This window comes from Hylobates moloch, unplaced genomic scaffold (genome assembly GCF_009828535.3).
Source record: "Hylobates moloch isolate HMO894 unplaced genomic scaffold, HMol_V3 SCAFFOLD_11, whole genome shotgun sequence".
In the NCBI taxonomy this organism is placed as follows: Eukaryota; Metazoa; Chordata; class Mammalia; order Primates; family Hylobatidae; genus Hylobates; species Hylobates moloch.
The window spans coordinates 82,724,651-82,738,477 of NW_026652286.1; the positions used below are offsets into that span (position 1 = coordinate 82,724,651).

Consider the following 13,827-nt stretch of genomic DNA (forward strand, 5'->3'; position numbering starts at 1 on the left):
GAGATTTCAAAAAGAACTATCACCACCACCAAAAAAAAAAAAAAAAAAAAAGATCTGTCTTCATTTCTGGGACATCCATTTGCTTACCCAAGATGTGACATTTGAATTCTGTGTAATTCACATTGTAATTTGCAATAAGGGATAATACTAGAGATGCTTTATCTTGATCCTTGATGGGTTTATGAAATGAGACCATCGCCTTAACTATTTCAATAATATTGCTATAGCCCTTAGCAGAAGAAAGACTAGGTCTTACTTTAGAAATTAGTTTGTCATTCAGAACCTAGTAATTATATTTAGTTCAAAAATATTTTCACTGATTTTTAAATTTCCTACCATTTTTGGAATGGCATACATCAGTAAAATATTGGAACTCTTGAGGAAATATCTGTAAACAAATGATGATCTGTAATATGGTACTTTATCTTTTAGTTTTCTTTCTGGAAACAATAATAATTTTCAGTTTTTAGTAGGCAGAAGGAGTGTTTTCAGTGCGGTAACTGAAAAATCTTAACCATGTAGATCTTATTTTGTAAATAGAGAGGATCTCATTTGCATTTGAGTAGGCACAATAAGGACAAGGCCAGGAGTCCCAAACTAGTGTTACTTTTTTCCAACTATTCACAAATGATCCTAATTGTGTGTAGCTTCTGTATTTGTGTATAAAAGGAGATTGATTTTGATTGTTTTGGATACTTTTTATATCTTTAGAATTCATGATCATATAATGAAAAAGTCTAGGCTCTGCATAAATCAGCCTATAGCAGAAAATTGTATGTAAAGAGCAGTTCTTTGCCTTCACTGTTTTAATTTGCACTGGAATGAAAAGGGAATGTGCATGCTTGTGTTCTACATCACTTAAGTAAATAGTAGAACAGCTATAGATTTCCTTTTTCTTTAGTAGGGAAATATCCTTACAATACCTTATAGTATTTACGTTTTGATTGATTTTTTTTGTTCATAATCAGAGGCCACTCAAGGTATAACTTAATGCAGCCCACAAAAGCAAGTAGTCCACAGTATTATAAATGCTGCAGCCTGAAACTTTGAAATAAATCTGGGATAACAAGTTTACTCACCAAAGGGGCTTATTTTTATATACTTCATACACTACAAAAAGTCATAGTATTTATAATGTTACCTTGTTCCTGAGCTGAAATTTGAGTATTAACATCTTACAAATTTTATGAAATACAAATACTTTTAAGCAGTTATGTTGTATATTAAAATATAATGAACGACTTTGCTTCTCTTTAATTACATGGTTAACTACTATCCATAGTAAAAAAAAATTTACACTGCTGCTTGGCATACATAGGATAGATTATTCTGATGATTTTAAGTTGAAGTTAAATAATTCTGTCTAAACCTACAGTTTAGGTGACTCATTTTGTACAAAGTTAGAACTTGTGTTTTATCTACACTTTCAGTGAATTTTTAAAAATCAGTTCTATTTGTGATCTCAAGTCTTTTTTTTGCAATCGTATTTTCATCATCTCTTCTTTTTGTTTTCTTGTCTTGCAACAAATTAACAAATACTTAAAAATACAGATTTTCCACTATTTCCAGGGAAATAGTTTGACTATACCCTTCTGTCTCATGTCACCAGTAACTCATTTATTAAAGACAGGGATTACTGCAATAGTTAATTGCTACTTTGACACACTTCATTTTCTTTAATAAAAATGAAAAGCTAATAGACTAGAGTATAGCCTCAACTTTTTGGAAACATGCAACTTTTACTACTTTAAAATATAATTGGTTTCTTTGTTTCATGTATTAAAAACAAGGAGGAAAAGCTGAAGTCTGCCCAAGCCAGGTGTTTCTTGTTGGCAGCCTGCTCTCTAATGACTCCGCTCTCATAGAGCAGCTGCCTACTAGTCAGCTTTGTATGGCCTATTGTTGCTGCACACCCCTCGTTAATACACATGCTGCCCGGGGCAGACCCTGCGAATGACATCAACTTGCTTATCTTAGAAACCTACGAACCTGACGCAGGGTGCTGAGGTTGTCTTGCATCTGCCCGGCCAACTAATTGTAAGCTTTCTGGCCTATGATTGGCTGTTATTCCACTCAGTAATAGGTTAAGCAAAGACATTGCCATTCCATCTGTTCAACCATTCATTGTTCTTCTTGCCTGCCTGGAAGTCTGCAGCTAAAATTGTGTTAAGGAGTTTACTGCTGAAGCTGCTACAGAAACCAATGTCTTTGTATTTTCCTGCTAACGTGAGTATTTGTGCTACTTTAATGCCTTGGAAGTTAAACTTTGCTAAATATTCAGAGTATAATTTGAACTCTGTAAAAGAAAGCACCTCCAATGAAAGTCTACAAATTATTACATAGTGCCAACATACCAGAAAATTAAGTTATTTTTGTAAAATATGTCTGCGAAGCAGATTTTTACACTTTTCTAGTCTAGAGTTATGTAAATAATTACTTATAGCTTCATGAACATTTATAAGGCATTAGGCATAGCATATAATCATTTGGAGCTTAAAGTCAAGTTATAATAAATGTTCCGATATTTTTGCTAAATGGTGGATTTAAATCTTATCTTGTCAAAGTCTCAAGTTTCTTAAGATGTCACTGTCATACCTAGGTGCTATAAAATGATAAGATTTGATAGAGCTTTCTGTTGTCTTAAAAGTCTAGCTTGGGGAGATGGATTGATGTAGGTAGATGTTTCAACTTGTTTTAGATGCGATGATTAAGCATTCAGTTGCTTTGTCAGCAATCTCAGTATTCATGTACAGTTTCTAATTTCTTCACTCTCACCTTTCTTCTCCCTTACATTAGTTTCAGACATTGGATTGAAGATGTCATTCCAAGAACTATTTTCTTCAAGAGTTCTGTAAAGGGGAAGGGAGGAAGAAACAAAGACTTGCATCTATCAGTTGGGAGGGAAAGAAAGCGCATAACGGGTTAAAAAGAGGTTTTCATTTCGACCACATGCCCTATTGTGCGAACATATGCATAAGTCTATTGAAAGTTTTCCGAAGATGGGCAGGCCACCAGTTGCTGGTCTCCTGCAGTTCCGGTAGACATCTGTTGCCCCAGAGCATTAACCAATCTGTTCAAAGGGACATCCCTCCTTTGTTAGCTAGAGGGATGCGGACAACAGCACTCACTCAAATACAATGGTAATTAAATACACAGAGACCACAGCAGTAGGTATTTATTACATGTTCATTATTTTATTTTTATTGTTCTCATAGTATTACCATTTGGATAACAACCAGAACCCACTTTTATGGCATTGTAACTTTACATTACAAACAAATAAATCGGCTTAACAAGTTTATGGTCTAATATTCCTAATTAATATCAGGCTCTTTAGAATAGAAAAAGGATTTTTTTTTAAATCTGATTTGAGATGAAGAGTTATCCAAGTTAACTAATGAGAACTTTCCGAAAATTTGGTCACTGGATGGAGGAATTTCAGTGTGTGCAATAAATTTGTAGTGAATAGCCATTATATTGTAAACCTGCAATCAGCTAATACAAAGTTTCTTTTTGATAATTAAAAGAATTGGCTACACTTCATCATCATCTACAAAATTAGCATGAACATTTCTTTTTCAACAAATAATATTTTTAATTTTCAACTTGCCTTTTAGCAAGAAAAATTGAGTATCCAATACAGTATCTGGAAGGAATTTATAGATTTATAATTATAGAAATCTTCACAAATCACTATATATTTGCCCAGTTCCTTTTGTGTTCAAGAATATAGTGTCTTAAGGTCAATTACAATGGAGCCCTGATAATACAGTTTAAAAATCAGCTGTATTTCTTGGAGTTTTTTGGTAACTATGGGAGTAAAAACTGATCTACTTTGTGAAACTTGGACTATGCTGCTTCATGAAATGAGCAAAATTACCCTTATTAGTTAATATTTCATTGATTAAATTTAAGATGGTTTATATGAGTTTACATTTTAGTAAATGCAAACTTAAAAGTCTAATAATTTTTTAAGAAATGAAAAGTATTTTCTACTTTACATGTAATAATACATTTTGTGCTGTTAATGGTCTTTCTCGTTCTTTTAAAAGTTATATTAATCATTTTTAAAGAACTGAACGAAAATAAAGATTATATACCATTCTTCTTAAATTTCTCATAGTAATTTCTTGTAAGTTTTACATATTTCATTATATTAACAAATACTTCAGCCTATTTAAATACCTTGTTTTTAAATCTTTATCATGTAGCTTTTCATTGAATGATTTCAAGATATTGCCAAATTCTGGGTTGTTTTTAGGTGCCCTATTAAGTAAGGGCAATCGTTTGCTAATTACAAGTGGGTAAGGAAGCATTCTAGAGATCAAAGTTTTAAAAACCAAATCTTTACCATTTGGATCAATACAAATCAGGTTATTTCAAATTTGTAGTATGCTTATAGGCCTAGAAATTGAACTCGTTTGTCCCTATTTGTACTGTTTCTATTTAGCCTCTTGTTTTGCAAGGACTAAAAATCATTTAACTGCTTGTTTAGTACACGATGACATTGGATAACCTTCTCTGAGCTAACCAGTGAAATCTCGAAGATGAAGAGAGGCCTGTCAGTGTGAAAAAAGTTCAACCAGAATATTTTAAGACAAGACTTATTTGCCTAAAAAAATTGGATGTTAATTTCTTTTTAAGTAGGTTAGGCTTACATTTATCCTTAGCATTAAAAAGTCAGCCTAATTATTGTAAACTTTTTACTTAAAATTATGTGCAAATTACATAAATTATCACATGTTAAAAATATGTGGTATTCACTAAATACATTGGTATACAAATGAGGTTTGTGTGATGTAGTTATTAAAAAAACTGAAAATCCTATTTTCCCCCTTGTATCATGATAGCCATATAATAAAATTACATGGTATAGTAGGTTTAGGTAGTATCACTAACACTTTTTTAAAATATTAGATAGAAGATATAGAAAGATTTAAATACCTTTCAGAGTGATTGATTTTCAGTTTAAAAACTTTGCAGTATCTGATTTTGTTACTTTGAAAAATGTGAAAATTAAGAATAATTTCACTTATCCTTTAAGCAGAACATTTCGTTCTAATATTTGTCATTGGTTGTATTTTTCATAAGGTATTCATCTTGTCTGATGTAAAAAAACAAAAACAAAAGCAAACCCCAGACTGCTCAATATTAAATAATATTTCCTAGGTCAATTCAGGGATTTGGTCAGCAAGTCATTATCTTGAAGAATTATCTCACAACAGCACTTACACAAAACCCAAACTTTTCAGGGGAGATCAAAAATGTTGCCCATTAAATGCACTTCCTGCAGTCAGAGCAGATTGTGGGGTTTACAGAACAATGATGTCGGAGCTTCCAGATTGGTTTGGCAGCTGCATTGTTCTCAGAGGGTAAACCAGACGCACTTAAGTCCCGGTCTCTTTTATAGGCTTTTGTTCATACCAAATTATTCTTTCACTGTGCTAGCATTCATGATGGCATGTTAAAGGCGTGCAGCTTAGCAACCAGCTTCTGGTTGCCAAGCAGCCCAGCTTCCAATAGGTTTTCCTCGTTTAAGATACTTTTGGTGGGAGCGCCACGAAGGCCATGGTGTGGACTTTTCTTTTAACTGTATCCCTTTATTAGGATGCTGCTGTGATTTGTTACTTGCATTATGGTGTTAGTATATTACAGTAGTTAATAAATCACAGGGTGTAAAAATCTGTTTTTAAAATTCCTTCCTTCAATTCTAAATAATTGGGCTCATGCTTATCCATATTAATTGGAAAAAATTGAAGTGGATACAACTTCATAATGAAGCAGATGTATATAGAGCTCTCCTAAGGGATATTTCTTTTTATGAGTTGGGCAATCCGGAGCTAGGGGAATTGATGTTTCTTTAAAACTAATGAATCCTGTATTAGTAGAACAATGGTATTAAAGTTGTCTGTCTTCTCAGGGAATAGGCCCTGAGGAAACTCCTGTAGAAGTGTGTAGGAGCTCTACACTGAAGGAATGTTAAGTGTGTTATCAAGCTGAAGATTCCATGTTCTCTTCTCTAGTATTTACCGTAGTTAATAAAATGTATTTCATTACTTGACTCTCTAATTAAAGTTTACCAGGTATGCTTTCAAATTTGTGACTTCTCAGAAAATCACTTAGCATTTTCTTTTAACATTTATATAATAGCTATTTTCTGGTATAAATATGATGTTGAAGAGCTTTAGAAACATTTTCTCAGTTTTCTTTTTCAGGTTAGTTTTAAATAGGTGTTTTATGGCAGTCTGAAATTCAACTATCGCTGGCTTGCTAATGCTGTATCTGCGTAGAATACTAGAATTGCCTTAACAAGTAAATCATGAGGCCAGGCGTGGTGGCTCACACCTGTAATCCCAGCACTTTGGGAGGCCAAGGCAGGCAGATCACTTGAGGTCAGGAGTTTGAGACCAGCATGGCCAACGTGGCGAAACTTTGTCTCTACTAAAAATATAAAAATTAGCCGAGCGTGGTGGCACTCACCTGTAATCCCAGCTACTCAGGAGGCTGAGGCAGGAGAATCACTTGAATATGGGAGGCAGAGTCTGTAGTGAGCTGAGATTACACCACTGCACCCCAGCCTGGGCAACAGAGTGAGACTCCTGTCTCAAAAAAAAAAAAAAAAAAGTAAATCTTCGATGTGGATATAGTTCTTACAATGAAGTACCAGAGAAAATAGCTTTATTTTCCTAACCCATTCCTAGTAGAGAAATAACATTTCCAGTAGTCTTTAAGGAAAAATAGTAAAATGGCAAAAAACAAACCAATTTTAAATAGTAAAAGTATTCTTATATGGTGAAAAATAGGAAAGAAGATCACTTTTTAACCAAATGCAGATTAATGGCTAGTTAATCTGATATCATACAGTAGCATTTTCTGCCATAAAATTCAAGAAACTGAGATAACATTATTTATTTAAAATGCCTAATTGTTTGCTGCTAATTTTATGTGAGATATCATCTCTGCTTTCCATAAGTGCAGATAGAATAAAACTTTTATTTTTCTCCTGGAATGAAATAGACTGTTGTTTCCCTGGCACTTAATAAGGATAGCATAATGCTAGAAATTATATTATGTTACCATGTTCCATAGTCAAAAAATCATGATTACTAGGGCAAAACCCTGTTCATCTCTAAGAAGAATTTAACTCACCTTGTAATTATTTAATTCCCTTCTGGCTATCTTAGAATATGTGCTCTTTCATTGCAGTATCTATATTATTTTTGAAAGTTCTTTAGATTGCTGTTAAGCTTCATCCAGATTAATAATGATTTTTCAAGTATAAGTTAATGGCTTCTTTCTATGTGGCTTTCTCTTTAAAAGAATATTTATAGATACTTATGAATTCTGTTAAAAATGTAAATAACCTGTCATGCATATTAAAAACATACTTTTTGATAATATTCTATGTGTCACTCTAGAATTATAAGCCATCCTAAAAGTAGAAAAATCTGATCCATCGAGATTGAGAAGGAGTATGATATAGTGGGAAAATCATGGCTTTTAGAATCAGACGAAACTGGGTAAAAAATACAGTTCTACTACTTGTTTACTTTGTTGCCTTGGAGGAATTACATCGCCTTTCTAATTTATAACTTCTTCATCTGAAAAATGGCAGATGATACTCTCTTGGCAAGGGTGTTAGGAGGGAGAGGAGGATGTAGACAAAATATAAAGTATTAATAGATATTCAGTAGTTGAGTAATTCTCTTCTGACTTCTCCATTGAGACAGAAATCAAGCCATAACTATGAAATTCTAAATATTTTACATTTTTCTTTAGGAATACGGGGTGCTTTGCATTCAGGAATACAGAAAAAACAGCAAAGTGGAGTCAAGTACACGTAACAGCTTCATGGGCTTGAAGGATCACCTAGGGCATGACCTCGGCCACCTTTATGTGGAGAGCACTGACCCACAGTTAAGTCCAGCTGTACCTTGGTCAACAGTAGAAAAACCAAGTATGGATACCGTTAATGCGGGGAAGGATGAAAAAGAGGTGTCTGAAGAGAATGCAAGCTCTGGTGACTCTGAAGAAAACACAAATTCTGATCATGAGTCAGAACAATTGGGTAGCATTTCAGTAGAGCCAGGCTTGATAACTAAGACTCACAGACAACTCTGCAGGTCTCCCTGTTTAGAGCCTCACATACTCAAGCGCAATGAAATTTTGCAAGACTTTAAACCTGAAGAGTCCCAGACTACATCCAAGGAAGCAAAGAAACCACCTGATGTGGTGCGAGAATACCAAACAAAACTGGAGTTTGCACTTAAGTTAGGTTATTCTGAAGAACAGGTTCAGCTTGTACTAAACAAACTCGGTACTGATGCTTTAATCAATGATATTTTGGGAGAACTTGTCAAACTTGGAAATAAAAGTGAGGCTGATCAAACGGTTAGTACAATTAACACTATAACACGGGAAGCTTCTTCCCTGGAATCTCAGAGGTCTGAATCTCCAATGCAAGAGATTGTAACAGATGATGGTGAAAATCTGAGACCAATAGTTATTGATGGCAGCAATGTGGCAATGAGGTAAGTGGAAAAATCGTTACTGAGAATTACTACCAAATAATCTTTAAAAGTGACTTCTAATTTTGTGGCTCTTTTCCTTCTCACGGTCATTAAAGTCAACATTCTTCTGCATCCTGATGTTAACATTAGAAAACATTAGTTTTCCATCTCTCTTCTTTCAGGACACTCAGCCATCTTTACTTGATTTATCCCTGTATGGAGACCCATTTTTCTCAGATATGTCTTTTTTGTCCTCATCTGGCTAAATTTCTATGGTATAAAAATTAGTGTGTGTTTCTGGTTTAGTATTAATCAGTAGTTTTAAATGAATAATTTGATATGATGATAATAAACAATTTTAGAATCTAGTCAAATGGTCTATTTCTTTAGGAAGTTAAATAACCCTAATTCTTCTAGAAAATAAACTATGTATTTTATTGATTTGAGAAAAAAACAAAGCCGTAGTTTGAATTGTTTTTAATTTGAGTTGTTTCCATTCAAGAAATGCAAATCAGAAATAATTCTTAAGGAACTGGGGGGAAGAAAAGCAAAACTTTCAGTGATAATTTTTTCGGCCAGGCAGGGTGGCTCACACTTGTAATCCCAACACTTTGAGAGGTCAAGGTGGAAGGATCATTTGAGGCCAGGAGTTTGAGACCAGCCTGAGCAACATAGGGAACACCTCTCTACCTATACCTATATATATATTTTAAAATAAAATTTTAAAAGAAATTTTTTTGGTAATTTTGATGGCTCAATATTTAAAGCACATCTAAATTCAATCAGCTTATTGGTAACTGCTCACAATGTTCAGAGCACTGTAAAGATAAAAAGATATATGTATAAAAGCATCAGTTCTTCTTCTGGAGAGCTTAGAGTTTCGTTTGCAGTTTCTCAGAAGGTGACCTGAGGATGCCTACCACAGAATCATCTGAGGGACTTGTTGAAAATGCAGATTCTATATCAGTGCTGACCAAGGGAAATACAATGCAAACCATGTATGTCATATTCAATTTTCTAGTACCTACATTAAAAAGTAAAAAGAAACAGGTAAAATTAATGTGACTAATGTATTTTGTTTAGGCTAACATGTCTAAAATATCTTGCTGACATGTAATCAATTTTAAAAAGTTATTAATGAGAGAGTTTACATTATTATTTTTTATTTTAGACAAGGTCTCACTCTGTCACCCAGACTGGAGTGCAGTGGCACGCTCTCAGCTTACTGCAACCTCTGCCCCCAAGTTCAAGCGGTTCTCTTGCCTCAGCCTCCCTGAGTAGCTGGGACTCCAGGCGCATGCCACCATGCCTGGCTAATTTTTGTATTTTTTAGTAGAGCCTGGTTTTCACCATGTTAGCCATTCTGGTCTCAAACTCCTGACCTCAAGTGATCTGCCCGCCTCGGCCCCGCAAGTGCTGGGATTACAGGCGTGAGTCACCACTCCTGGCCTGCGTTATTCTTTTGATTTTAAGTCTTTGAAATCTGGTGTATATCTTATAGCACATCTCAATTCAGAATAGCTATATTTCAGGTGCTCAGTATCCTGATGTAGCTGTTGACTACTATATTGGACAATGCACTTCTAGAGCCCCATGGAGACCTACCAAGTCAGGTGCAAAGTGTAACTCAGGCATCACTTTGTAAGTAGTATGCCTTCCAATAATGATGTATGCCGAAATTAGGGAACTACTGTTTTCTGTAGGTGACAGCAAGTTCTTTCACATAGACTATGAGGAGAACCAACCTATAATCCTCTAAATAGCTTTTTCGGGTGGAGGACGTATTTTCTTTCTTTCATTTATAAGCAAATGCAACAAGATTTGAATTACTTGCCAAGACAAAATGGAATTCAAACCCAAATATGTCTGACTTAAAAGCCTATATTCTTCATCATATAAAATAGAGAAAAACTAAGTTGAAAAGGTTAAAGCTAGATCTTACTAGAGAATTTAAAGCTGGCTCTGTAATCCAAGGGTAATTGAAGGGTTTTCAGTAGAGGAATGTCAAGAGTAGAGTTGTGCCTTATACTGATAATTTTTGCAGTGATGTATGGGAGGTAGGAGATCAGTTTGGACGCAGACAACCCTTTCTAATGGAGTAGAAAGAATCTCGCCAAGTGTCATAGAGGTATGGAATGTGCATAGGGCTTTGAGAAGGGCTTCAGTAAGATTACCTCTCTATTGTTTGATCTTTCCCAAACTTGACCACAAAATGATCTTTCTCTTGTAATAATCCAGAATGTCTGAATGATTACCTTAGTGATAATATGTAAGACCACAAGCCATAAAATTGCCAAACGAGGGAATAGTGAAGGAAGGTCATAGATCCCTGAGGAACACCTACAACCATGGCTGTATACCAGAATTACCAGAGGAGTTATTTAAAAATACATCTTCTAGCATTCTACTCTTATGGAATATAGAATCAGTCTGTATCCACATGTACCCTCTAGTTTAAATTCATGTATTTTCTTAAATGAATCCATTGCTTTCTAGATGTTTCCCTGGTTTTAGGTTCAGATGACTTGTCGTTAAGAAAATACAAGTAAGGCCGGGCACAGTGGCTCATGCCTGTAATTCCAGCACTTTGGGAGGCCGAGGCAGGTGGATCACTTGAGGCCAGGAGTTCAAGACCAGCCTGGGCAACACAGCAAAATCCCATCTCTACTAAAAATACAAAAATGAGCTGGATATGGTGGTGCATGCCTACACGGGCGGCTGAGGTGGAAGGATGGAACGAGCCTGGAAGGCGGAGGCTGCAGTGAGCTGAGATCACATCACTGCACTCCAGCTTGGGCGACAGAGTGAGACTCCATCTCAAAAACAACAACAAATTCTAGTGAGCTATCCAGAGTGAGAATGTGATAAATTGATGTTAGACCCCTTTGGTACCTGAAAGTGTTTGAGTTCTTCAGTATTCTTCCATGATCTAGTCATCTGACTTCATTAAAATTAACTAAATCTCCATATCCCATTTCACTTTCTTCCAGATTTTATATAAAATAAGAATGATGAAAGAAAAAGCCCAGAGCTTCATGGCTACCTCCACATCATACCATAGCACACATTCTTCTGTTGAGTGTTAGAATGGAAGCTGACCACACCAGTCTTGTGTTTTTGATATGAACAGACGGTTGAAACTTTTCCCTCCTTTATCATGGCAAGTCCTACCTTTTGGGTAGTGAACCCAGGTTTCTGGGATTAGATTAAATCTCTCCCCTGACTGGTGGGTAGGCCTTATTTTTGCATGTTTGTGTGGAATATTAGGATAAATGTTTTGTTTGCTAATAATCTCAGGTGAACCACTTTTGCCGATGGGATCCGTGCTTGTATTGCCTCTCTGTTAGTGATAGGGAGCTACCAGAAGAATTTAAGCAAGGAAAAAAGTGGCATAATAACATTTGCCTTTAGGAAAAAATCACTCTATAGAGAAATGTAGAAAATGGATTTGAGCACTAAGATTGGAGACAAAGAGACCCACTTATGTTTGCAAATATATGCAAAAGTTAAATTGTGGACAACTCCTGGAAAAAGATGCACCAAGAACATCATTGGTTTTGTATACCAATCAAATGACACAGAATAGAGAAATAAAGTAACCATTTGCTTGAGAGTTTATACTCAGTCCCCCAAAGAGTCATATTGGAAAACAGCTGGTGTTAGGTGCACATCTGATTGTTAACTGGGGTATTAAAAAAAGCACTGCAGGTAAATCACTGAAGTAGTTTTCTTAAAGTTTGAACAGAAATCAGATATAGATTATAGAGTCAGAATATGAACAGAGAAAATATATTAAGCTGTGATAACTTTCCTCTGTATCAAGAAAATGAACTAAGCCCATATATTTATGAAATACAAGCAGAGTTTAGCAATCTGTATAATCAGGATTTAAACTTCTGATTAATCTTTTAAAAAGTACAAAGCCTTTGTTATATCTAATCTTTGTGAAGCTGTATGAACTTGAGAACCCTTTTTGATATAAATTTGAATACTGAAGGCTTTCTTGCCTAGGCTGTAAAATTTGCCTTCAGTTGTTTGGTTGGTTTTGCCCTCCTGTTGCCTGTGTATCATGTAAGTACAGCACTGATTTATAGTTAATAAAATCATCCTGTACACCTAGTCCAAATGTATGGTTTAGACTACAGATGAGATTAAAAATTGCCAGAATTCATACAAATTTGTTTTTGGCTCTCAACAAAACGATATCAAAATTATGTGCAGTAGACCTGCATGAAATTTGTCTAGCCCAAATTGAGATAAGCTGCAAATATAAACTACATATCACATTTCAGAGACTTCGTACAAAAATATGTAAACTATTTGAATAACTTTTATGTTGATTGTGGATTTAAAGAATTTGATATATTGAGTTAAATGAAATACATACTAAAATTAACTCCAGCTGCTTTTTACTTTTTTAATGTGCTATGCCAGTGATTTAAAACTATATATGTGGCTTACATTATATTTCTATTGAATAGCCTCTCAGTAGACTGTTTTGTAAGCCACAGTTTACTAGAAGTAACATTCATTAAAGGATAGCTTAAATTCCCTCTAGGTGAGTGTCACAGGTATTACTTCATTTGGCAGTGCCCCATTTCTCTTACTGTTTTTAAAGAAAATCCTTAGAGCCTATGAAAAGAATCAAAGAATCAGAGCTAGCTTTTTGTTGTTGTTTAATTATAACATTGTGGAGCCTGACAAAGACAGATATTAGAGTTAGATTCCATTGCACCTCTTTATAATTCTAAGTACATAATTCTAGTTGTCATCAATATCATGTACTTTAATAGACCAGTCAGCAGTAAACTTTCCTATTATCTCAAGTGTGCTTATTTAAACTCTAACCTAAAAATTGGCAACCTGAGTAATCCTATTACATAGAAATAAAGTTAATCACAGATCTCCATCTAACTAGTGTTACCAGTTATACAAAATGGGGAAAAGTGATTAAAGTCCATGTTTTCTACTTTCGTTAATAAGACCTTTTTACATCTACTAAACAGATTTGCTTCATTATCTTTAGACTGGATCTTGACCAGCTAGATGTTGCCTCAAGTTGTATACCTCATATAGTGAAGGAAATCTTTTTTCCTTTCCTTTTTCCTTAGCCCTTTCAATTCTCAAAGCTACCTCTCTCAACTGTACTGCTGTTAAGCTCATGACCAACTGAAGGGTAATAATTACTTCATAATAGACTTCCATAGTAATTTTGGTGTTAAATATTTTTGTTGTCCTAAATCGATGACTTCCAGGCTTCTATTTTCCTTTAAAGCAGTACAATCCTGCAAATCTCTTCATGGAAGCCCAATATTTA

The 13,827-nt window shown here is 34.8% G+C and overlaps 1 protein-coding gene across 4 annotated transcripts in view; it reads left to right on the forward strand.

Moving 5' to 3' along the window:
- Window positions 1-13,827, forward strand: part of ZC3H12C (zinc finger CCCH-type containing 12C) — a 78,462-nt gene that overhangs the window by 35,279 nt on the left and 29,356 nt on the right. For all 4 annotated transcript variants that reach the window (XM_032167323.2, XM_058446900.1, XM_058446901.1 and 1 more), the window contains exon 2: window positions 7,780-8,531. In XM_032167323.2, the coding sequence (XP_032023214.1) occupies window positions 7,780-8,531 (752 nt within the window). The remainder of the gene's footprint in view (window positions 1-7,779; window positions 8,532-13,827) is intronic.